Here is a 27,290-nt window from a genome sequence, read left to right as displayed (position 1 = left end):
TTTTTTATTTTATTTTATTTTTTATCATTTTTCTAGCTCTGTTAAATCTGGCTTGTAAGACTCTGGCTTCATTACACAAACTGAAATTTGCAATTAGCATAGCTACAGCCAATTGCTAATTAACACAACCGAGGTGGGTGGCTGGGTCTCATAGAGGAGGTCATTTAACATACACAAAGATCTTTGACCAGCTAAAGGGAGCCATTGTTCATGTTCTCTGACAGGAAATGCAAAAACTCAGAGGTCGATTTATTTTTAAAAAAAAGTCAACTTTAATGTACTCTAAAAATGATCAGGTGAACATTTTTTCAGTTTTTTTTTTCTTTTCATATTTGTATAAAATTCACAGTTTAAGTGATTTCTTGAGAACAAAATGGCAAAAATATAACATTGAAAAAAAAATAAACAAGCATGACAAATACAAAAACTATGGAGAAAAATACATTTAAAAAGGGACTTCTGACTTTAGGAAACAAGTCAGACCATTGGTCACTTATCTAAAAAAAAAAAAAAAAACCCAACCCACAATATTTACTTGATGTTGCATTCGGACTATATTTGACCCTGGACTAAAAACAGTAACATTATCATCAGGCTCTCTGTGTAGTATACGGAAAGACTGTTGTCAGGTGTTTGGCTGTTAATGATCACATCTATGGCGCATCAGTTAAGGCCTGTTTAAACCAAGGACTATAACGTGTCCACACCAAAGGAGGATAGTCTTCTGTTTATTCTAAGCACACGCTGTAGTTATGCAATCTGACACTTTAAATACTCCAACGCTTCTGTTTCTGTTTCAAAATCTGTTTGTATTGCGCTTGACGTGAGAACTTGCATTCATTATAAATATGGCCTGTGGGCACAACCTCTTCTTTATTATTTTCATGATGCTTAAGAGTGTCAGATGCCTTGTAAGCGCTGGGTTTACCATTGATGATTTGGTGCAATTCAGTGATCCCCTAAAAATATTACACAATATATACAACAAAACGAGACAAGAGAAAAGAAAAGAAAAGTATACACAATGGAAACAAATCTCTATAAGTAGATCACATTAGTGGTGCTAAAGGATGTTTTTACACTCTTCACCAGAACTAATCAATAATCTTCATGAAGCTGTTATTGTTGTTACTGTTATTCATGTTTTCCTTTATGCTGTTGTTATTGTCATTGAGGCTCAGGCCTTGTTGTTTCGTAAGAGTGCGAGGCATCACCTTCTTCTGTACAAAAAGTTTCTGGAGGAACCTGTCGCTGATGCTCAGAGGGAAGTAGCTGCAGATGAAGTACATGAGCATTAAACCTGGCCCGGCGTAGTATCGCACCTGGGGTTGAGGAGAGAGGAGCGCTTCCACAATGGTGTTGATGACAGGACTCAGATCCTCATTAGCTGTTTTTGAGTAACTCTGGAAGAGCTCCTTGGTCTCCAGCAGATATTCTTCCCCATATTCTTCGAGGAGGCTTGGTGGCAAGTTCTGAATCAGGTTCTTGTATTCCCTCTCCCAGTACTCTGTGTTGCTGCTCTGCCCTGAAAGGTAAGAAGAAGAGCAGAAAACATGATGCAATGGGCTATCAAAGGTGGGTGGGGGTGTGTGTGTGGGTGGGGGGTGACCGATTGGAGACATAGAAGGGAACGAAAATTGTCTGGGGACAATTTATTTAGATATTTATATTGTAACTCCAGACCTGCATTTGGCAAGACTATCTGTTCAGTCTGTGTGTAAAGGAGGGCTCAAATGTTAACTCAAAACCTGATGGATCCCTGAGGCTCAGATGTAAATAAACCGCTTAAATGAGAACTTTTTCTCTCAAGATGTGACCCATTTGTCTAAGAATATTTGACAGGCCTATTCACTAGGACAAAGCAGCGCTGTCTTTATTAAATTTGCTTGTATAGTACTTATGTTTAAAGTGTCCAATAACAACACAAAAACATAAACATAATCAATAATATAAATATAGACAATGAAAAATAAATACATAATAATTTAAAATATTTAAATATAATTCATTTTAATGTATTTTTAATGATGTAGTGGTTTTAGAAAAAGAAGAACTAAACGGTAATTTCACATTTTGCCTTTAAAATAATTTATAATAAGGTACAAACAAACTAATATCTAGAAACATTCATTTAACTAAACGTTGAAAAGGTGGTTTGAGGTTCATATACCAAATGTTTCATAGTGGGTTGTTTGGCCATGTTGCCTGAACAGTGTGTGTTTTATAACAAAGGAAAGTCTAAATTGAATCAACAAAGAATGGCAATATACAAATCAGCGTATCATCACACTGGAACCATATTTGTAAGAAAAAAAAAAAAGGAAGAAAAAAAGATTCACCTGTCTTAAAGGCAGATGGTAAGATGGTGGAGACTTTGACACCCCATGGCTCCAGCTCATGACGAAGTGTGTTGATAAAAAGATTCAGAGCAGCTTTTGAAGCCCCGTATGACGCCAAACAAGGGAACGGATGCTCGCCTGCAGAATTACAAAGAGAAAGAAAGATTAAATGACATACAGATATCTTAATCTCAATTTACTATATAAGAAGAGCTAGTGCATTACTGTTTAAACCTGCCACCTTGGCAATAAAACAGAACAATGTTGTGCTTCATTGGGCTCATTCAGAAGTATAATTGTAGTTTGTTTGTTTTTAACGGCGTGGGCGTGCCATTCATTTGTAGGTGTAATAAAAACCTGGATTGAATCCAGGAAGCCTGTGGAAGTTAATTGCAGATTATGTTTTTGCCTCAAGCCTTTGACGAATAAAAGAACTTGTGTTCAAATCACCAGCAGAATGTACAGGAAGTTTTATGATAACAGACCTAATGTAAATCCTTTGAGAGAACAACTGTTCGTCTCTATTGTGACAGTAGCATCTGTGGCCCATGACAGCTAAAACATTTAGTTTCCTTCAACAGTGAGACTGCACCGATGGAGACATCTTTATTTAAAAGGGCTGTGTGCCAGTGTTTACAGAGAACTCAACGGCGTCCTGCGCCAGGCTGTTACTCATAGTATCACACAGTTTTGGCACAATGAAGGTAAACAAATGAAGACAAAATCAGGGGAGCCAGGAAAAGCTAAAAACTGCCGATTTCTCCTGCTGACTGTATTTCAGCATGAGCTTGAGCAGAGAGTTGCTCTCTGTTGAAATTGTTAGTGGATACTTGAGAAGAAAAGAAAACAGGTGGATTGCAGTTTGGGTTCGGACTCGTGTTTGGTTAGGTGTGATGAAGCCAGATGGAAGGCATAAAATAAACATCTGATGGACAGATAAATTTATAAGAGCTGGCAGCTTTATTTGAATGAGAGAGAGAGAGAGAGAGAGAGAGAGAGAGAGAGAGAGAGAGAGAGAGAGAGAGAGAGAGAGAGAGAGAGAGAGAGAGAGAGAGAGAGAGAGAGAGATTAAATCTAACTAATTAGATTTAGCACTGAAACAAGAACCTGAAAACACTCATAAACTTGTCGTCATGTGTATAATTTAATTTACTCTTTCTTTTCTTTCTCTTCCATTAGAGGTGAAGTTTGAGTAGTGACTTGGATAGATGATATCTGCATAAGTGCACTAGCTGCACTGGTTCTCACATGTACATGCGTACCTGAAGGGCTAGAAATGGTTATAATCCGTCCTTTGGCCTGTCTGAGAAGTGGCAGGAAGGTTTTGGTGACGTGGAGCGTTCCAAAGAAGTTGACCTCCATGCATCCTCTGTAGTTGGACATGAGGGAGAGCTCGGCATCTCCAATATTCACACACAATCCAGCATTATTTACAAGCCCCCACAAATCTAGAGGAAAAAGTCATGTAATAGTATTATTCATGTAAAAATTATGAAAGTATAGACTCTAAAGCAATGGTTGAAGGCTATATTCAAACACAATATTCAAAGGCTCCCCAATATAGGGGAGATATTTTCTGCTGCAGTCAAGATAAAAAAGAAAAAGTCTCGTTTTTTAACCTGTGTTTATAGAAACTGGGATTATTGAAATACTATAAATTAACCACGATTTCAGAAGTTTACGATTTTGTATATTTTAGCATTTTAATTTAGATTGAAGTTAGATTATTTAAAAAATGTTTGTAATAATTGACTAATATACCAAATACCTATACCTAAAGCGCTGAAAAAAATTAAGAGACCACTGCAAAATTTTCAGTTTCTCTGGTTTTACTATTTAAAGGTATGTGTTTGGGTAAAATTAACAATTTTTTGTTTTATTCTAGAAACTACTGACAACATTATTCCAGAATTCCAAATAAAAATATTGAGATTATTTAAAGCATTTATTTGCCGAAAGCAACAACTGGTCAAAATAACAAAAAAGATGCAGTGTTGTCAGACCTTAAATGATGGAAAGAAAATAAGTAAATATTCATTTTTTAAACAACACAATACTAATGTTTAAATTTAGGAAGAGTTCAGAACTCGATATTTGGTGGAATAACCCTGATTTTGAATCATAGCTTTCACGTCTTGGCATGCTCTCTAACAGTCTTTCACATTGATGTTGGATGACTATGTTGGGAGTTGGGTGACTCCTGGTGCAAAAAATTCACGCAGCTCGGATTTGTTTGATGGCTTGTGACCATCCATCTTCCTCTTGATCACATTCCAGAGGTTTTCAATGGGGTTCAGGTCTGGAGATTGGGCTGGCCATGACAGGGTCTTGATCTGGTGGTCCTCCATCCACACCTTGATTGACCTGGCTGTGTGGCATGGAGAATTGTCCTGCTGGAAAAAACACTTCTCAGAGTTGGGGAACATTGTCAGAGCAGAAAGAAGCTAATTTTCTTCCAGGACAACCTTGTACGGGTTTGATTCAAGCATACTTCACAATGAAAAATCTGCCCGATTCCAGTCTTGCTGAAGCACCCCCAAATCATCACTGATCCTCCACCAAATTTCACTGTGGGTGTGAGACTCTTTGCTTGTAGGCCTCTCCAGGCCTCCGTCTAGCCATTAGACGACCAGGTGTTGGATAAAGCTGAAAATTGGACTCATCAGAGAAGATGACCTTACTCCAGTCCTCTACAGTCCAATCCTTATGGTCTCATGCAGACCTTCTTTCCTTCTCATTGATGAAGGGCTTTTTTTCTGGCTTTGCACAACTTCAGCCCTGACCATAGGAGCCTGTTTTTAAATTGTCTTCGCCATGCACTTCACCCTAGCTGCCTTTTTCCATTCTTTTTGTAGGTCACAATGTCATTCTAAGGTTGTTGAGTGACATTCAAATGAGTTGGCGGTCATTCGGGTCAGTGAGAGTCGTTTTCGCCCTCTGCTGGTCTGTAGTTTTGTTGTCCCGAAAGTCTGCTGCTTGACCTTGTTCTTATGAACCGCCATCTTTGAAATTTTAAGGATAGAAGCAACCCAACGCTCACAGTATCCCTCTGCCAGTAAAGCCAGAATTGAACCCTTCTTTTCATCACTCAAAACTTTCCTTTTCAACTTTTTTGGCATGGTCAATAGTTATTTTTTGATTCCAATTACTTTTGAGGTACTACTAGTTTTTGCCATCCAGCTGGTCCTACTGCAAAGGGATAGTGATGACCACAGAAGTGCTGTGCTTTTGCTTATTATATAAGATTTGGTTCAGGTGATCACCTAATCAGCACCTCATTCTGTAGAATGAAGTGTGCCTGTGTGTTGGAATTCAACAGACATTGGAATGGTATGGCTTCTATACTTGTAGAGATGCTGATTTAAGAAAAATTGCATTTTCCAGAGCTGTATATAGTATGTCTTGTATTAAAAATAAATAAGCTATAAGCTATATTTAAGCATTGGTCTGTCAGAGTTAAACACCTGGTTAAATGAGAAGACAGTGTGTTTATTCTGAGATAATGATTATACATTTCGTCTGCTTAATAGATTAATAGATAAATTATTAGCAGAATAAGGGTACCAATGCCTTAACCAAGAAGGGAGAGACACAGTGAGAAGAAATAGCAAAGAAAGCCTGAAACATTTTTTTAAGAGAAAGTGAGTTAGTTAAAAGTTTCACACTTAAAGGGGTGCTAAAACACCTTCTTTTGAAGGCCTGATTGTGTTTGTGGGGTGCACTGTAACATTGCAAAAATTGCATTATTTTTCATATATTTGACCTTTATTCTACACTGCTCTGTCCCTCCTTGTAAAAAAGATCTGATGGTTTCCGGGTTCTATGAAGTCCCTCAAAAATACGCTATGGTCTCAGATTGGTTAGCCGGCCCAGCTGTGTTCTGATTCGCTAACCGCCTAGTTCACGTGTTTGATGATTGGCAAGTCATCACGAGCTGTGGGCAGGGCACATGTCTTAGCCATCTCTATTGGAGCTGCTGATATCACACAGTCTGGAGGTAAACACTGTAGTTCCCTACCGGCCGTTTGCTGTAGTCCTCAGAATTGGATTTCTTTAAAAGCAAATACCTCCGTTTGCTTTAAACTTTGAAGGTTGTAACTTTGCAGATGTTGTTTATGCTCAAACAGCAACATTACACACTATATAAAGTTAGAAAAGTGAAATTGTGTTTTACCACCCCTTTAAAAATAAATGTTCTTTATTGGGATGTATGTTTTCATGTGGAACCTTTAACATTCTTGGAACCTTTCCATTACAATGAAAGATCTCTGTAGTGAAAAAGGTTCTTTGAATAAAAAGAACAAAAAATGTAATCTACAAAATTTTTCTTTTGTATCTCGCTTTTCCTTTAGCTCAGCAACTGCAGGGTAACACCACCAAAATTTTTTTTTTTGTTCCCTGATTGGTTCATAAGCCACCTAGTGCTGTGGTGTGTATGATGTTTGAAAATAAAACAGCCCCTTGATGTACTGCCAAATTATGCACCACCCTTCCACCCTATCCCCTCCTCTTCCCAATACTTTCTCAGAGATTAGACACCCTTGTCTAATCTCAGAGAAATAAAGAAAAACGCTTACACACTACACTATACAAACACATATACACCCGACTATGCTTAATCTCTTGTAAAATAAACATGTGCCTACCGAGCAAATCAATTGATTTATTTGACCTATTGCAGTAATTCAATGAGGTGCTTTGTTGGGAGCTGGATTTAGGATAACCAAAATCATTGCCAGTTTTAAAGATAAAACATTCTTGCAGGGGTATTTTAGGTCCACTGTGTTCAAAGATATTGGAGTGAGATTGTGTGTGTATTTTCTGGCATAGTGCAAAAGTAAATCCTCACCTCTCATGCCAAGTTTGGCCTTGGTGTCGAGCAGGGCTTGCTGTACCTGCTGAGGCTGGGTGATGTCTACCTGCAGGAGGGTAAGGCGTGATGAACAGACTCTGCGCAAGTGCTTGGCTCCCTCTCCTTCCAGGTTCAATACAGTCGCGAACACTTCAAACCCCATTGTATCTAACCGCTTTGCTGTAGCATTACCAAACCCTGTATCACAACCTGCAGAGACAAGGGAGGGAAACATGAATGTTATGCCAATATATTACAATCAGAACACTAAGACTCTTTCTAAATACTCACATTTTGGCAATGTTAACTGTTAGCTCACATAAATGGCATGCTATGCAACACCACAGCAATACTGATATTACCATAATAGCTGTTTTGGAATATTTTTAGAACACTTTAGCCTGTTTCAGGAAATTTTCATGTGTGAAAAAAGAAGAAACTAGAAAACACACCATCAGCACTGGTAACACAGAATCTCACTACTATGACCTCTGGACATCAATAAAGTTCAGCCAAAATAGAATGGTATAACAGGAAACAAAACAAAAGCATGATTATATAAAGTTTTCACCCCACATCAGGTTTTAATGACAGTGTGACGTACCAATCTCTAAAACACAACTCTCTTATCTCTTTACTAAATTAAACAAAAAAATTACACTTCATCCCCTTGGAATGGTAAGGTTCTGTCTGACTTTTTGTCAAAATCGAGTTATTCACATATTCTTATTCTGTTATAAAACTTATTTACATTATGTGATGTTTTTTTTTTTTTGTGTACATTTGGGGACTTTTTATTGAAGAAACAAAAAGGTTCTATCTACAAAGTCAAACTCTGACTTGGCTCTATAAGGTTCTATCTGCATGAGCCAATCAGCACTTCGAATGCACAGAAGAGGACCAATCAGGATTCACTTTATATATTGTGTCGCTGGCTTTTTCCTTGACAGGAAAGATCGCAGACACACAGTGGCTAGTCCGAACACCTCTAGGCAGCTGACTCTTTGCCTCGTTGCCTTATGAGACAATGGTCTTTGGTTTGAAGACAATGTCCTTATCGTCCCAAGGGACAAGAGCTGTAATACTAAAACAATACTATGATGATACTAAAATCCAAATCAGAAATCAACAAATCTGACATCAAGCATCTTTATGAGGGTCATTTGAGTACTGATAATGTGTAAACACATAGGAACTTTACCACTGTTTAACAATGTTAAAAAAGACAAAAAAAGAGAAAAGAATAAAATATTTTCTTTTTAAACAGACTTTGTTTTTTCTACCTCTGAATTGTTCTTGGAAATGAATGGTACTCTACAAATCCTGTAAACAAAATTGACATGAATAGATACACAGCCATGAATATTTCTCTCAATGTGAGGTCTACAACATAACTGGGCTTTAGAAATCGACATTTTGTGAGAGTACACATTTTTATAATCTTTGTTCTTTTGCAATTGATTATTAAGAATTTAGTTTCTATCCAAACTAAACTTGTTCCTAATTCCATTCTTTGTCTCTTTTGTTTGGCAGGCAAGCCAAAGTTGTAAAGCAGCAACAACAAAATAATAAATCAATCAATCAATCAATCAATCAATCAATCAATCAATCAATCAATCAATCAATCAATAAAAGTTAAATAAATAATAATAAAACAGTGATGCAGAATGACTCAATAAGCTTATCACACACTGTCCAGAGGTCAGTGGCCTCACTTTTCACCTCTAATTTAGAATGTGTGGCAAATTATACACCAGTTATGATAACAGCAGTTACGCAGTGTACAGGGTGAGCAAACGCACAACAACACATTCTCAAGTTTCTCTGACATGCACATATCTGTCAGTAGTCAGTACACTAGCTGGGGACTCTCTTTGTTAGTGTGTTATCCATCATAGATACACCAAGTATTCCTCAATAAAAAATAAAAAATACATGAATCAAGACTAACAGGTTTTAGCTTATTATTATTACAACTGTTTCCCGATTTACCTGGATTTACAGTTTATCATAACCCTATTTACCTGCTTTTTTAATATTACCATTACCCAGATAAGTTATTCCCAGCTAGGGGTGCGTGTTCCCCAGCAGGTACTTAAGAAGGCTCCGGGTAATTCTAATTCTGCTAATTCCAATTCTGTGGTAATGCTAGGAAGTACATGTCATAATTAATACTTTCCATTTAAAATAAATGAGTGAAAAGCCAGAGATTATCACACAGGGAAATCTGTGTACTATTCCTCATGGGACAGTAAAGTGTCCATGTGCTCATGCCAGAAGGTCATGCATTTTTTTGTTAAATACTATGAATTCGGACAAACTACTCTTTCGGCGTATTATTTTTATGCACTATATAGTAGGAAAATCTTCGATTATAGATGCTGCAATAGATTTGCCCTCCTGTCGATGTATTTCATGATATCAGTCTGGCTAAAAATATATGCTTTCCTTATATATTCATATACATTTTTTATTTTAGATGTCACAATAAAATAAAAGCTTATGAACACCTATATGTTACAAAGCGATCTGTTACTTAGTGCATTTTATTGCAATTCAAGCTAAATCAACCCACACTACTTGGAAGATGCAGCCACAGATCGTGAAAGATGGAGGCTCACCATTAAACTAGAATCAGAATCAGAAACATCAGAATAGGCTAAAAGAGTAGCGAGCACCAGTGGGAAGAGACAACAGAGAACAGACCCAACATCCACAGAGAAAGGCATGTTCTTCGCTTGCAGTAGTTGCAACAGAACATGTTTTTTTTAGAATCAGGCTTTACAGTCACAGCAGGCCCTGTAACTCAACAAATGTTCTCTAGAGACTCCAAGGCGCAGATTCCATTGTCTTTCGAGACAAAAGGATGCCAGTGTAAAATGGTGATGCAGTGGAGAGGACTGCATTTGTGCATTTGTGACAAGTAAATCCTGTCTGAACTCTTCCCCCACGATGCTACACTTAAACCTTCCTTATCCGTTTAACATCTTCACCTGGCTTGAACAACTAAGCATAGCGAGAATGCCACAGTTGCCCCTCCCCTACATTTTCCTCCAAATATTTACTGTGTACTGTTATGTAACATTGATATGGGTATTATTAGACACCTCGGGTCTAGCATATTTCACCTCGCACTCAACTGGCCTGCATTCTGGAGTTGCTCCAGGGACATTGGGTAAGGAAAAGGCCTGCCAGAGCCCTGATGAGCCACTTCTGAATTCCCACAAACAGATATATGTGACTGCAGGGTTTGGAGGACAGTCGGTACTGGCAGTGTGTGCTAATCAGTGAAGCAATATGTGGAACTTCCCTGGCCTCAGTGAAAAAAGAGCTAAACACAAAACAATGAGGCTAATGGAGAGACATTGAAGCAAAAACCAAGGCAAACACGTGGCCCAAACGCAGCAGGACACTTTGCGACATTTAACAATGTCTGAATAGCCAGCTTTCAACCCTTGCGAAAGGAAAATATATTTATTTTTATATAACAATATTTATATTATTGTAATATATTATTTTCCAATATATTATATTTTGGAAATACATGGAATAATATATTGATGATATTATACAATATATTATATATTCATATAATCCCATACGGAAATGTAATATATGTGTATATATGAAATATCAATATATGCAATATATAAAGTAAAAACATATATGAAACATATTAGAAATTGTAACAATTCCATATATTGACATATAAATGTATCCCATATATTATACATGTGATTTATGTATAATACATATTTTGACATACACTCTAAATAATGCTGGGTTAGCAATAATAAGGCTTTTTTTTAACCCAAAATTCTGGGTTAAGATTTGTTTAATTTTTGTTGTTTTATTTGATCACATTTTAAACACCATTTGGTCATTTCACATTTCCAGTCGTTGGGTTAAACCTGCTGGGTCGCCATGCTTGGTTGATTTTACCCAGCGCTTGGTTGTTTCACGTGCTTCCCGCTTTGATTCGTTTAAATTCGCTCCCAAACTGTCATTTTGAAAGGACAATGCAAAAGACACATCCATGGTTGCAGATGTTTTAAGATAAGTTCATATGTTTTCATTAATAATGATTTTATTTAGCATAATTATTGTTGTTTTTTCTTCTACTTCGCGGCAACAATTCTTAAGCGTACATGACTTTAAGGCGACAAAAGTTTTTCCTCAGTAATCCGATGCAATGTAACGTTACTGGTAGGCCTACTGACTCGTATTATTTAAGGTAACGTTAGGCATGTGAGTCGATAGAATAATACAGTTTAATTACACGGAACCATGATCCCCTTACGAAAATTAACCATGGTCAGTTAGGTCACAAGTACCGGTACTTCGGGTTACCAAGTAAGTTAACTTACATTCTGAAATTTTATAAATGTGACAGGCTATCTGTATAGCGTCGACTCACAAGTAACGTTAGACTATATTCGGTCCCGCAGCTGCGTTCAGTCGCGTCACGCAGGGCTTCAGACTGTAGCCGAATAGGTATATACCAGTGCCTGTGTATATTAAATACTATAAATATTACTCTTCCATGTTTTGTGTTTCTATGTGAATGACGGGAGCACGTGCACGCGCGTACACACACACACACACACACACACGGGCGCGCCACACACTCTTTTTAGCCTCTTCCCTGTCACTGGGGACATGAGAATTTACCGTTTCATTTTAGAAAACTGTCATATCATGAACACAGACACTCAGAGATCACGGCAACCCGTCAAAATAAATGTTCAATTTAAATGTGAATACATTGACAGATTATATTAGGTTTGTAGTTGTCATTGTTGCCAATTTTAACACATTTGTGTGTTGTTGCTACCATTTGTCAAGCAATAAAAATGATTGTTTTAACAGTCTAAACATGCATTCTTCATTTGTTCTTTCATGATTGTCTAGTTTTACAGTAGGCTAACATTAATGCAAAGGAGAAATGTTAAGAACAAGCCAGCAAGAATAACCCAGAATAGCAAATCCATTAATGGTAAAAATTGACTACATTTTGGGTTTTCTCAACAGCCCAGCCTGCTGGGTTAACTGGGTTAATTTAACCCAGCATGTGTTCTGTCCAATATTTACCCAGCGCGGAGTTGCCAATTGGGTTGTTTTTAACCCAGCCATTTTTAGAGCTTATGTATAAAACAAATGACATTTAAAATATAAAATATTTATAATGTTACTTATTGTCAGGTGAGGCAAAAGATGAAGGACTCAAGGGTGCAGAGGTTAATGGTCTTTTTATCACACTTCAAAAATAAACAATTGCAAACCCCTTCATGCTCGTAATTGGCTCGCCTTAGTTTTTTATACAATAAGAAAGCCTTAAAAAAACGGGAATTCACTTTTGCCAATAGTTTGTGTTCAAACTAACTGTAAGATTCTCAATGTGGGAGTGAAAATAAATTGTATCTATTTAACCACTGAATTAGATAACATAGTAACAATTAGCACATGGAAGGAAATCTAAGACAGCATTGTGAATATCAAAGCTCAACACTATAAGTAAACAAATAAACAGTAAATCAATCCCAAACTCAAAATACTAGTGATACACAAACAAAAAACAGTACCAAACAATTCAAAATGCCGTAGAGGGAAAAGAATTTACAGTCTGCAATGTATGAGTGTCTTATATAAATGTTGTAGAAGTCCCAGTCCCAGCAGGCAATGAAGATATACAATCCTAAATCCTAGATTAGGCACTGGCACAATCCAACACAGGTAAGTAGTAGGTATCAGTGCACTCAAGCCCCATAACAGAATCTTCTGCAAGCTTCTCTGCAAACTTCCAAACACTATGAAATAACATTTTTATGGGTACATAAAAATGTGCATTTGAATAAGATTGTGAAGCATTAGAATGTACAATTAACTTAACTCTCAAACACAATTTGATTCCAGGCATTTTCACCCATGCTCCATTGCCATGCCTCTCCTCTATGCTACTCTTAACCTTAAAACCACTTCCTCCCTTTGTTGCCCTCTAGAGGACAGGATGAAAAATGTCACCCATGCACCAGGGTAACTGTTACATGCTACACAGAACAAAACATGAAAGTGCACGCCATGGTTATGATGAGCACAAGCCGCATGCTAAACAAATAACCCTAAACACATAGACAAAAGAGTGTATACTGCCCATGCAAAACTAGATGCTCACACGAGACCAAGCGAATGCTCAAACTGTACACTCACAACGGGGAGAAAAACACACATGGAGCTTTTAATGTCTGAAGCCTGAACCAAAACTAAATTAGAATGAAATGCCAGGATTAAAACACCACTGTATAAATCCATATAAAGTCCTATACAAGCATACTGAATGTTTGCATATGTTTAAATAAACGTACATATATAAATTTGTATTATATTGTTTACATATATGGCATTAACATACTGTACCATATAAAAAGTCATCATATAAATAATTTTAATATATGTATATATAATAATTCTTCTGTGGGTATTTCATACATGGTATAAACCTATATCTTCATATATCGTGAGAAAGTATGTGCTAATAATGAATTAGCACATAAGCAATAATTAGCAATAATGAAACATATGACATCACTACCTGGAAATAGGGACATATATGTACATATTTTAGATTTCCATATGGGATATATTGCAGTATATTGCAAAATTTGCAATTTATTGGAAAATATATGAAATCCCATATATGTGAATATATTGATATTTTCCAATATACCGCAAAATATTTTTGTTTTGTAAGGGAATGTGCTGAGCTAGGAGCCTCAAACCGGTAGCACCGAGCCCAAAACCACACTGCATTTCTACCGTTGGGCTAGAAGTTCCGCATCGCTTCACTAAAACCCGCCCTTAACACGCCTCTTTGGAAAAATGTCATATATTTACTATAGTATTGGTTAGCATGCTGGTCTTTTACATTGCATATAAATATTTCTGCCTTATACGGTGATCAGAATCCACACTGGATCACAAACAGAAGTTATTTCAAACATTTGCTGCTGTTTTGATCTAAAATGATTTTGGTATATATGAAATCAAACTCTGTGTCCACTCCTCAAGCCCGAGCTGGCCAACTTTGGACCAAGGTATTTGGTGGTCCAAAAAACCCTTGCCATTGGCCCCGAGGAAGCCATGACAAGGGCACGAGGCTCGATTAAGCCCCGGAGGTGACAGTGGAAGCGGGACTGGTCCTGGCATGCACTAGCACACCTGCTTTTGGCCTGACAGTGGAAAACCGTTTTTTTTGTTTTTTTTTGTTTTACAATTACTTTTAACTATGATCATGCTAACTGTATATATATATATAAAGTCAGTTCTCTGCAACTTTTCTGTAGACACAATAAATATGACAAACAGAAATCCAAATACTTTTTTTGTTTTAATTTAGCTAATAATAATAATAATAATAATAATAATAATAATAATAATAATAATAATAATAATAATAATAATACAAATTAAAAAGATAATTAAAATGGCATCTAAGTCTTGCTTAAGTGTTTTATATTTTGTATTTTGGACCAAAATACATCTTTAGCCTTGTTTATTTGTGATTCACATGCCAAACCAAATGCAAAACTGATGATAGAGGGGATGGCATTCAGATATCTGAATGGTGTGGGATTAATAGTGCTTCTTCCTGCTGTCCTCAGCATGTAAACACAAAGAGTGTGTCTCATGGTACCTGATCAGATTTCCTCACTGCCCATCATAACACATGCAGACTAATGTCACTTGGTACTTAGTAGCTCATTTAGAGATCCGGATTGACGTCATACATTTCAAAGAATGTGGGGGTTATACAATGGTTGATCCTGATAAATCTCTATAACTCAAGTGGGGAGAGTCAAAATAAGCAAGTGTTAGTGCGGACAGATGAAGAGATGAGAGTGTGTGTTTATTTAACACTAAAAGCTCACACCTTCATGTTGCTAGAACCTGGTGTTAATCACAGCTTAGTTCAGTCATCTTGGTTTACTGGCAATGTTAAACTGAGAAACAGAGAGAGGTAGTAAAGATGTGAGTATACAAGTTTCAGCAAGCTATGAGGTCTTTTTAGAGTATTATTAAAGTTAAAAGAAGAAAAGTCCTGGAAAAACATACATTTAAGCACAGAGAACATAAATGTGTGCGCCATTCCTTTTTATTGGCCAATTAATGGAAATCCGCCGTAACAATAAGCACGTTTTTATCAAAGAAAGCGCCTTCATTATTTAGAAAGGAAGCATTCTTTGAGCAACAGATGCCTCAGCATAATTATATAGTCAAGATACACGTTGGGAGTCCTGCATAGTGAACATTACACTTTCAAGTTATATTACCAAAGCTGGTGATTAACATGTACAAGGTGTACTGGCCTTGCAGTCTATAGGCGTTTTTTCCAGATTGACTCTAGCCAGACTAATGGCTTTAAGTTGCATAGTCAGCCAATTCTGTAACCTTAACCCCCTGCCTCACAGCAATTCAAGCCCTGACTGTGCCTTTCTGCTGGCTTTGTAAGAGGTTTACAGGTTTTCCACTTTCTTTTGGTTTTTGGCATAAGAGTGGCTTAGAGCTTTGAGAAGGGTAATTTAAGAAAAGATGATGACCAACTGCAATATTCCTCAATATGATAACATGTCATTATATGCTAGCTCTGGTACAAAAGAAACAAAAGACAAGAAAATGAAGAAAACTAAAGTCAAGTGGTGTGCTCTGTGCCAATCTCAGAAGCTCACGCTGGTTCTGTGTGCATGTATTAAAACAAGCAATGAAAGAGGTTGACTGAGTTGATGGTTACCATGCCAATAGACGGCAGACAGCTTTGGAGGATTTAAGGAACCCATATGAGTTATTTCTGAGAAGCCCATGTCCGTCAAACGATTATAAGGTGCCTTGGAGTAACTGGTTGTATTTAACCCCTTGTAATGCTAGGTAAAACTTAAGGAGAAAACTTGACAAGGTCACAAATTAACTCACATTAACTTTTTTTTAACTATGAAAAAGAACGAAAAAACTCATTTAGCTGTCTGTGCACACAACCTTTAAAGGAAAATATGCCAAAATATGATGAAAGATTTATCATATACATACATAAAGTGCATATGGGTTTCTTAAACTCTTCAGGGTTCATGTAGTGCTCCTGTACTTGTACCCTGCAGTTTTTCCAAATATGGTTTAAAAGTTAGAAATCAAGCCATTTTTTGTAAAGTAGGTTTTTAGGGCTGCTTTGGACTTTAATGGATAAAGAAAGCATCAAGGTCTGAGCTAGGAATTACACAGTGTTGTTGAGATTATTTTTACGAGCTGCTGATTGCAATGTTCACACATGAACACATGCACACATTTTCTTAATGAGATAATATATGAGCTAATATAATGTTATATCCCTCATGCCTAAAACTACTGCGAAAAAGGGATAGTTTACCCAAAAATGAAAACTCTGTCATCACTTCCACTGCCTCATTTAGTTCCAAACGTTTATGACATGAGGGTGAGTAAAGGATGACATCATTTTCATTTTAAGGTGAACTACCCCTTTAAAGCATTGCACTCACTGCCAAAGAGCACTCAAAGAAACAGTACACATAGGTGAATAGCTATAGTTTGTAAATTAGTTGTAAGTAAACCACCAGGTACAAGACTGTAGCTCTTTGGTTTGATTTATGGCTTACACAGCTTTTTTATTGGATAAGATCATTTAACTTCAGATTAGCTCAGCCAATTAAGAAAAAGCCAAATTATCTTAGGGTACTCTCTCCCAGCAGGACACACACAACACATAAGATGGACAATATGATCAGAACATACCTTACCAATTCCACTCAAACTTGGCTTAGCTTGAATACAAAGGTACATGACAATATAATTCAGTTCATACCACATGTTTTCCATAAAATATGGGTCAATACAGTTGTACATAATGTTTGGTTTTCTAGAAGTGAGTCTAATCCGGAAATTAACTCATATGGGACATTCCATATAAAAGCATACCATGCCATGCTCTGACAAGGAATGTAGCTACAAATGTGTTGCTCATTCAGTCACAATACATGCTGAAAATGTTCTAATGCTACCTCTAAAAGTCAGTGAATCATTAAATAGCAAACAAAAGTAATCATATTATAATTGTGGCAATTTTGCACAACAGAATCCACCCAGCATGACCCACATTCCCCTGCTATTTGTACAATCTCTGCTTATCAGTTCACGTGCATTTCAGGTCATTACATAATGATCCTCTCAGTCACCCATGAATCAAAAAAAGAAAACAAAAAATATCATCAGGCACTTAATATAAACAGTCTAAACTATGACACAGGTGACCACTTACTTTATAATCTAAGTTTAGTTTTGGTTGCTCTTTATCTTTCTGTTCTTACCTGTGATGAAGACTGCCTTGCCTTCAACTGGCAGGGAGGGTTTGGGGGTGGCCCACGTAAAGTACAGCCAGCAGGATACACAGAGGACCAGCCTTGCCAGCACAGCGGGCATGCACAGGGCACACAGTCTCTCCACCAGCAGAGTGGCACCCAGCCATGCCACCACTGAGGGCATGGCACCGATGTAGAATGCCAGAAACTTCTTCACCGCTCCACCAACAAAGATGGACATTACTCCGATGTAAATCCAGAAAGACACTGCACAGTCTTCCATTGTACAAAAGGTGAAAATGCTTTGTACTCTCTCCCTGCTTCTTTTCTCTTTCTTTCTGGCTCTCTTATACTGATACTGGCACCTTTCCCTCTTTTCCTCTCTCTTTATCACTGTCTCTTTCTCAAGTGGGATCACACTTACAAATGAGCAACCATGTGCCTGCTCGGTTCCCTACAATCTCAAGCTCACACACATCTCACACGTAGAGTAAGAGAGTAAGAGCTAGTGAACAGATTCGTCTGGCTGCGTGTGTGTATATATAGTGTACTCTGCAGGAGAGGGGAGGGACTATGCTCAAGCAGATGTAATCAAAGCCCAATAGCCAAAGCTTTGCAACACTTCTAGTACCCCTCAACCCCCCCATCATACATACATTTGTCTGTTTTCCAAAGTTTTCACAATGAATTGTTGAAGCAAAACAACTGAGTAGAAGGGTGAAAAAGACACAGAGCACATGTCATGTCCTTTTCATCATTTACTAGTTTCTTTGGCTTCAACAATCCATTGTGAAACCTTTCTTCTGTAAGTAATCAGAATTTGTGATTCTGTGAGAGATGTATTGTCATTTTTTTAAAACTGCTAAACGAGAACCTTTCACTATTGCTGCAATATTGCTAAGCTGCTTTTGAAAAAGAAAAAAAGAAAAAAAACGTGTAAAACTTACTTGACTTGAATTACAGGTGAGACATTGTGACTTTCTCTTTGTGGCTGGTTGTACTTCACATTGTAAGTGTGAGCTTTTGATCCTATGACTTAAATCAATCTTTCCTCTGTGATTAATTCATGAAATGCCCCTTTGATGGGTTTTGGCATCAGTTGATATAAGTTATAAGCCCGGCAGGTCTAATCTGCTGCTCCTTTCAAAGACACTTACATTAAACTAATGTTTATTCTGCACAAAAGGAGGAAAAAAACAGGACAAAATGTGCTGCCGGCAAATAAAAAGTAGAGAAGGTGTTTGTATGTGTGGAAAGAAAGATCTCATTTACAGGGTCACTAACTTTTCTTCTGAAAATGGATTTCACAACGATATGACAAAAAGTCCAGAAAGATATATGTAGCTAATATCACCAAAACAATAAAACTTTTTAAGATCATCTTTACTTATAAATCTTCTTTTGGTGACACCTGTAGATTCATGCTCACCCCTGAGAGAGCCGTATAACAAAGACATCAAAAGTAGCATAAATCCTAGGAGCAAGAATCTGACCTTTAAACTAAGAAAAGGTGAAGCATCAAAGAATTTGAAGGAATGAGGAACAGAGGGAGGAAGGGGGGCAAAGAGGGCTTGTGAGACACCTACGGACATTGACCTCATTCCCTCATCAGGTGTGTTATTTCATCCTCGATTGATTTTCTGCAGAACCTAATGTCATAACTCACCCTTGCCCTATTTCTGTCATTTACACATCTTTCTTTAGAACGTTTGTGAAGCTTTTCAGTTTTTTTAATATGTATTTATCTAAATTTCCTCCCTCCCTCGGAAGCTATTCAAGTTGAGTTTGTCTATTACACATGACAGTACAGTACATCCAGCTTATACAATACAAACTCCAAACCCTGTTATTCATCTCTAAACCTTGCCCACACAGCGTGTTTCCTGCACATACTTGCTTAGGTCCTGTGCTGAACACAATTTTCCTTGGCCTTGAAGTGAATGACCTTTGTAGGTCATAGCACATATTGCCATTCCTCAATAGCACTACTGGTCAATCCATGCCACACGCTCCACAACATTGCCATTCAGGTTATCACATCACATGATCAAAATGTATCATTTTGAGATGTTCAGTGTTTTCCAACCTAGGTCATTTTAGAAAATGTTTATAGGCACATACTACCTAGCATGGTAGTATTATATTAGTTTATGATTACAAATGGCATGGGAGTAGTTTAGCAAGCTTAGAAAAAAAAAAAAGTTTAATACTTAGCATGAACAATTGCAGTGTTGATATGCTTTTACATATCTGAAGTCACAGTAGTGATATTCCTGCTCAAATCTATCACTGTTTGTCCATGGGGGGCGAGAGAGAGCTGCATAGCTATCACTGGTAGAAGGACAAACCTTCTGGAGGAAATGTTCTGGCCTGAGCACACTCAACAAACTGGATGGCTTACTTCACAAAACAGAAAATATTTCTGAAAGAACTGTAAAAATTAATAATAATGGAAGTATTTTTGTTTTGCTTTAAGTAGCTGCATGAAAAAAGTTCTTTCTTTTTGACAAATAAGTGTGTGTGGTTATTGGGCTTCTGTATAAGGTGTTTGTCTTTGTGAAATGGCTGGACAAAATAGCAGAAAGCCAATTTATTAGTATCAATGACCCTCAGAACAGCTAATATACAATCCTTCATGGAATGCCATCATACAAACATCATCCTGTGTATTGTGAGATATTGCACTACTATGCAACAAAAAAAAGCCTGTGGTTCTTGAATGGATAAAGGGTGTGAAATTCTGCTTAGCACTCTGAGATCCAGCACTCCCTAAGTGACATTTCATTGGAGGAGTTTGAGATTATCACTGTTAATGAACACATTTACATTTGTTGTATTCATATGAGTGCATTATCAACCAGGAATGTTGAAACATCAAGAGGGAGTGATGATTTCTTCAAAGGCTGCTGCTGGTGTCAAACCTCTTGACCTTTATACAGACATGCATTGAACCCAATGACTCCCGCGAGATGACTGCTTATAGATTTATAGACCCAGTATAAACTACTCATTTTTCTAGAGTACATTCTTTGTGCATAAACAAATCAACACCCTCTCTCAGAGTATAGATCCTTCAATATTTCATAATTTCTTTATATATATATATATATATATATATATACAATCTGATTGGCTTCTAGCTAATTAAATGTTATGACAAAAGCAGAAATTAAGCCAGTGTTATACACATAGTGCTCTGTGTGTTTAATGACATTGATTCTAGGTAAAATCCTCTCACATAGTAAATGCCATTTCACAACACGGACAATCACCAGATGTCACTTCTCAGACATTCCATGACCCGACGGCAATTGAACATTCACAAAAACAAGCAGCGACCAACGTAGGCAGGGGTAACGCTAATCTGACAAAACCTGAAAAAAGTGTCTGTTGCCGTTATTTGCCATCTGTCAGTGCAGTGTGAATTGACCTTAGCCAAGTGTAACTGAATCGACCAAAGGGGCAGATGTCAATGGTCTTAGGGCCATCTAATAAGGTCAAGATCAAACTCATTCCTCAACCTAGCTATCCCAGATCAGTTCAGGACACTTTGAACAGCCCTGAATGAACAAGCTTGAAGGTCATGGCCAACATCGGTTTAATGTTCACTCGTTTTGTACAATACATTTGGCTGTAATTTCAGAACCTTGGTGTCATTATTCAATTTTTTTTTTTTAAAGAAACTTGCACTTGCAGAAATATTGGTTTAAATATCCCAAAATATCATATGAACAATAATTTATATCAGCATAACAAGATACCAATAATTTAATGTAATTTTAATAACAATGTGTAAATGCAACACATTAAAGAGACTAGTTGAGAGAATACTACAGACACATTGGAATCATTGAACAAATTCTTTAAATACCATATTTTCTTAACAATAGATGCTATTTACACTAAGTTTAAATAGCAATAGATTCTAGTGTCCTGAACTGATCTGGGATAGGTTGAGGAATGAGTTTAATCTTGCGTAGAAGAAGGATCCAGGTACCGAAATGGCCAGCCTGCAGTCCAGATATTTCACCCTTTATATATGTTATTTACACAAAATGAAAATAGAGATTTTACACTTTTAAGATAGACACTTTTTGAATATTTTCTTATTTTTTATTGAAAATAAATCCCTTTCCAATCTGGTATGTAATGGTAAAAGGGAGTAGTGAGTTCAGCAAAAGGCAGATTCCACCCTATCTAAAAGCATGAACATGGGGCATAGAAACAATGTCAAAGATTAACTGGTTCATGAGCCACAGTAATTGGTGTCCATGGATCTTGTTATACTGAAACTTTCATAATCTAAATATGGAAAGCTATGCATTAGGAGAAATGTAACTAACTTATTTTGAGCAGTTGTTTTAATGGATTATCTGATATTATCTAACATTATCTGATATTCGTGTCAACATGATTGTAAAAAATATACAAAACTGTAATATTTAAGTGAATTTCCTTTATGCATATTACCTTTCCCCAAAACATTATAAATATTATGAAGAACTATTAACCCTAACATGCATCCTGAGAGCAAAGAAAGAACAAAGAAAAGTGGAAAGGGAGGAACTTTTTTTTTGTCTCAGGTTGTTCAAACCTGAGTCCAAAAAAGTGGGGACACTGTACACATTGTGCATAAAAACAGAATGCAATGATGTGGAAGTTTCAAATTTCAGTATTTTATTCACAATACAACATAGATGACTATCAACTGTTTAAACTGAGAAAATGTATTATTTTAAGGGAGAAAAAATAAGTTGATTTTGGCATCAACACATCTCAAAAAAGTTGTGACAAAGCCATGTTTATCACTGTGTGGCATCCCCTCTTCTTTTTATAACAGTCTGCAAATGTCTGGGGACTGAGGAGACAAGTTGCTTAAGTTTAGGAATAAGAATGTTGTCCCATTCGTGTCTAATACAGGCTTCTATTTGCTCAACTGTCTTAGATCTTCTTTGTTGCATCTTCCTCTTTATGATGATCCAAATGTTTTCTAAGGGTGAAAGATCTGGACTGCAGGCTGGCCACCCGGATCTTTCTTCTACGCAGCCATGATGTTGCAATTGATACAGCATGTGGTCTCTCATTGTCATGTTGGAAAATGTAAGGTCTTCTCTGAAAAAGATGACATCTGGATGAGAGCATATGTTGTTCTAGAACTTGGATATACCTTTCAGCATTGATAGTGCCTTTCCAGATGTGTAAGCTGCCCATGACACACACTCATGCAACTCCATACCATCAGAGTTGCAGGCTTCTGAACGGAGCACTGGTAACAACTTTTGTTGTCCTTCTCCTCTTTAGTCCGGATAACATGGCGTCCCAGTTTTCCAAAAGGAACTTTAAATTTGGATTCTTCTGACCTCAAAACAGTTTTCCACCTTACCAAAGTCCATTTTAAATGAGCCTTGGCCCAGAGAAAACCTTCTGGATCATGTTTAGATATGGCTTCTTTTTTGACCTATAGAGTTTTAGCTGGCAACAGCGAATGTGGACACTTTTCTTGACAGTGGACTGTGTTCACCGACAATGTTTTTTGGAAGTATTCCTGAGCCCATGTTCTGATTTCCATTAGAGTAGCGTTCCTATATGTGATTCTGTTCCATCTAAAGGGTCCAAAGATCACGGGCATTCAGTGTGGTTTTTCGGCCTTGACCCTTACGTGCAGAGATTGTTCCAGATTCTATGAATCTTTGGATATTATGCAGTTTAGATGATGATAACTTCAAACTCTTTACAATTACTTCCCTGAGAATCATGGGGGCATTGGGGGAATTGGCGATCCTCTGCCTATCTTGACTTCTGTTTGAGACCGCCACTCTGAGAGGCTCTTTTTATACCCAATCATGTCGCCAATTGACCTAATAAGCTGCAAATTGGTCCTCCAGCCGTTTCTTATATGTACATTTAACTTTCTGGCCTCTTATTACTACTTGTCCCAACTTTTTTGGAATTTGAGATTTGTAAATTATTGAATTAATGTTTTATTCACAATTTGTACAGTGTTCAAACATTTTTGGAATCAGGTTTGTAAATAATTTTTTTTTTCCATATTGCTGAAATAACAAAATGGTCATTATGCAAGTCTTCTTTCTTCTTGAGGGGTCTGGATGGGAAAGACCCTACAGGCAAGACATTTCTAACTAAAATCACTCCTCTCAACTCCCATCTGTCAGATAATGTTGCTATCAGTTCAGCAGGTGTGATTCACACACACGCACACACGCACAGGTTTTTGTGAATTGTGGGGACTTTCCTAAGGTGTAATGGATTTTACACTGTAAAACTGTATATTGTGGGAACATTTGGTCCCCATTGTGGTCATTGTGATTATATTATTGTGTAGATTATATAGACATAATGGTTTTTATACTGCAACTGTACAAACCTTACCTTAAAACTACCCATGACAGAAAACTTTTAGCATTTTTACATTTTCAAAAAACATTACACGTACACTTACAAAAACATCAGTCTGATTTATAAGCTGTTTCCCCATAAGGACAAGGATTTTGGATATTGGCATCTTTGTAAGGTATACTTAAATCTCACACACATACACTCACACACGTCAAGTCACCTTTACTTCTTTATATCACATTTATTTTATACAGTATTTATAATTCAGAATATTTCAAAACAACATTTGCAGTGATAACAAGAAAATTATGCATTTCTGCTCTTGTACTGCTGATCTCAGTTCAGTGTTGATTCAGTTCAATTGTAAAGATCATTAGTTATTAAATTAGTTCATTTCATAAAAATTTTCTGCAAAAAAACCCCCCAAAACATTGATGTCAATGTCCAGCTCAGTTCTCATACAACAGCATCAGTACAGTCAAATAATATTGTTGATTATTAAGCGTCCCCAATTAAGCAAGCCAGAGTGGCAAGCAACCCAAACTCCATCAGGTGACAGAATGGTGAAACAGACCTTTGAAGAACCCAGACTTTGTCAGGGGGGCAGTTTTCCTTTGGCTAACAAATGAACACAATGTGATTATGATTTAAGCTGTATCACGAGTCAGAATTCAGATTAGGATTGGTATCATTCAAATAATCATCCAGTCTCTTTTGCTTAAAGATCGACTCATCACGCCAACTTGGAGCAGAAGCTGGCCATAAGGACCTGTCTGGTTCTTGTGATCTCTCAAGGATAAGATGGACTAAAAATCCTAGTCTGAAGAAGGGGTATGTCAATGTGTGTCTTAAAGCTACACTGTGTAACTTTTTTAGTTTATTCTTAGCTAAAAACACATAGTTCTTTCAAAAATATATGTGCTCATTAATGTATAAATTCAAGCTTCGCCTTTCGCGTTTTAACACTCGATGGCACCATGTCGAATGTGAAGAGGGGGAGTGCCATGTTAATCTTGGACTAAATCGGCCACCGTAGGAGTTAAAACCAAATCAGAATTGAGAGGAACAGAAACTATTATTCGCTGGATGGTCATATACCTTTTCACCGCTAGATGGGGGAAAATATCACACAGTGTAGCTTTAAAAATAAAGGTTGCTTATTGGCATCTGAAATCATGAAGAACCTTTGAAGTCCATTGAAACTTTCAAATGTTCAAAAGGTTATTTTTGTTGGAAAGAGGCTATTTAGATTTTAAAATGTTCTTCAAGCTATAAGAAAATTGTTATTTTAGGCACTTTTCACTAAAAGGTTATTTGGGGAACCAAAAATGGCATTTCTGAGAAAACCCAATTTTGGAACCATTGTTTTTAAGATTGTAAACTTTTTTTTTTTTTTTCAAAAAACAAAAACAAAAAAACAATTCCTAATAAAGTTTATACTTAAACAGCCAGTTAAACATTGCTTACATTTTATAGAGCCCTTTAAAAATGTATATTTGGAAAATGTAGCACAATAATTTAATCAAAAAAAATATATGATGACATCACTATAATAAGCTTTGTCTTGTTTTACAAAAACATTGGTAACACTTTGTTTCAGGCTGAGCAATTTAGGACATAGGGCCTACTTGAATAACATCTTGCATAACGCCATACGGATTATGTCACTTAATTGGCAGGTTACAGTATTGCGTTTTTTCTTTAAAATATTTCTGCAGCTTTTCACATAGCTTTAGACATATCATCAGTTGTTGTATTTTCAATAATATAGTGATATTATTTGCAAAAGTGAATGATCTCTCTTTAAATGAACTGCAATGTGCTTTCGAGCAGACATTAACAGTCCATTGTGTGAGAACAGGTGTAAAGATGACCTTGGAATTTACTATATTGTAATCATCTTATTTTCCTGTTGTATTTATTTGATGAAGAGAGCCTTGTTTTCATTTTCAACATTGTTCCAAAATTAGAGGGGGGTTACCAAGATAAAAGTATGGCTGGTAATGTGACGTCAATATGATGAACCCCATGATGTGACCTTTATGTACAACTAAACAGCTTTCATTGGGCTACTATGACTGGAGTCTCTTCTGAGTGTGACAGTAAACAAACAAACAAACAAACAAAAAGCTCAAGAATAACTTCTACAAATTATGATACTAGCTAAGTAAAGCGCTTATTGAACCATATGGAAATATAACAAACCAAGTTGATCAAGCATGTAGAGGACTCGTTTTTGTTGTTGAAACAGAGTTGTTGGAGCTTTGCTACTGAGAAACACTGAGAGAAAAGACTCACCTCCTTCATATAGATAATCCTCTTCGATGTCTTAGACTAAGAACAAAGACTTGATTCAGCTCCCTGCTCATCTCAATCGCAGAGAGAGAGAGAGAGAGAGAGAGAGAGAGAGAGAGAGAGAGAGAGAGAGAGAGAGAGAGAGAGAGAGAGAGAGAGAGAGAGAGCAGAGAGAGAGAGAGAGAGAGAGAGAGAGAGAGAGAGAGAAAGATGTGGAAAAACATCTTTCCCGGGACAATGTGTTCTTAGGATCTGTCAGACATATACTGCAGAGTAAATATTGGACATCTGCCAAACACAGCACAACTCATACAATCTGCAAAACCCCTTCCCACGCACACACGAACTCACACATGATACACAAGAAAATTAACTAACAAATACGAACACAAAAAATCACGCTATGGCATGAATGTGACATAATCTGTGACGGCAACACAATCTGTACTGAATGTTCCATAGTGAAGTCCCCACATTCTCTCTTGCACATTCTACTTTAAATAAAGTAGTTTAAGAAAAACTACTTTATCTCTGCCCCATTTTTCTCTATCTTCCTTCCATCTCACATTCTCACTTTTTGTGTGCTTCTTTATCAGCTTTTTAATCCCTGTCTCTAAATTTGTCCAATGCTTACAACATTTTTTCCCTCTCATTGTTTACTTGGTTAAATGATGATGGGCATCATGTACAGTAAACAGGAAAGAAAGAGACTTGAACATAGCCTTATCTTCACATTATATAAGTGTCTCTCTCTGTGTGTGTGTGTGTGTGGGGGGGGGGGGGGGGCATGTTTTTGTGACATATGAGGACACAAATGTGTATAATGACATGGGTATGACATAGGTATTAGAAGGAGAGGGTGAAATATGAGGACATGTCCCCACTTTTCAAAATGCTTATAAATCATATAGGATGAGTTTTTTTTTTTTTTTAGAAAGTAAAAATGCAGAATGTTTCCTGTGATGGGCAGGTTTAGGGGCAGGGGCAGTGTAAGGAGATAGAAAATACGGTTTGTACGGTATAAAAACCATTACGCCTATGGAATGTCCCCATATGTCATAAAAACAAATGTGTGTGTGTGTGTGTGTG

General features: G+C 37.0%; 1 protein-coding gene across 1 annotated transcript; it reads right to left on the bottom strand.

The window, feature by feature from the left end:
• Nucleotides 1–248: 248 nt before the first annotated feature.
• On the bottom strand, nucleotides 249–18,045 carry hsd11b2 (hydroxysteroid (11-beta) dehydrogenase 2). The gene is made up of 5 exons (XM_067440390.1): nucleotides 17,559–18,045; nucleotides 7,189–7,401; nucleotides 3,602–3,787; nucleotides 2,340–2,477; nucleotides 249–1,525 (listed from the first exon to the last, which is right to left on the bottom strand). The coding sequence occupies exons 1-5, from the start codon at nucleotides 17,830–17,832 to the stop codon at nucleotides 1,095–1,097; spliced, it is 1,242 nt and encodes a 413-aa protein (XP_067296491.1). The 5' UTR covers nucleotides 17,833–18,045; the 3' UTR covers nucleotides 249–1,094.
• Between the last annotated feature and the right edge of the window lie 9,245 nt (nucleotides 18,046–27,290).

The sequence above is a fragment of the Pseudorasbora parva genome, chromosome 1 (genome assembly GCF_024679245.1).
Source record: "Pseudorasbora parva isolate DD20220531a chromosome 1, ASM2467924v1, whole genome shotgun sequence".
Classification (NCBI taxonomy): Eukaryota; Metazoa; Chordata; class Actinopteri; order Cypriniformes; family Gobionidae; genus Pseudorasbora; species Pseudorasbora parva.
This window is presented reverse-complemented; position numbering and strand designations above follow the sequence as displayed.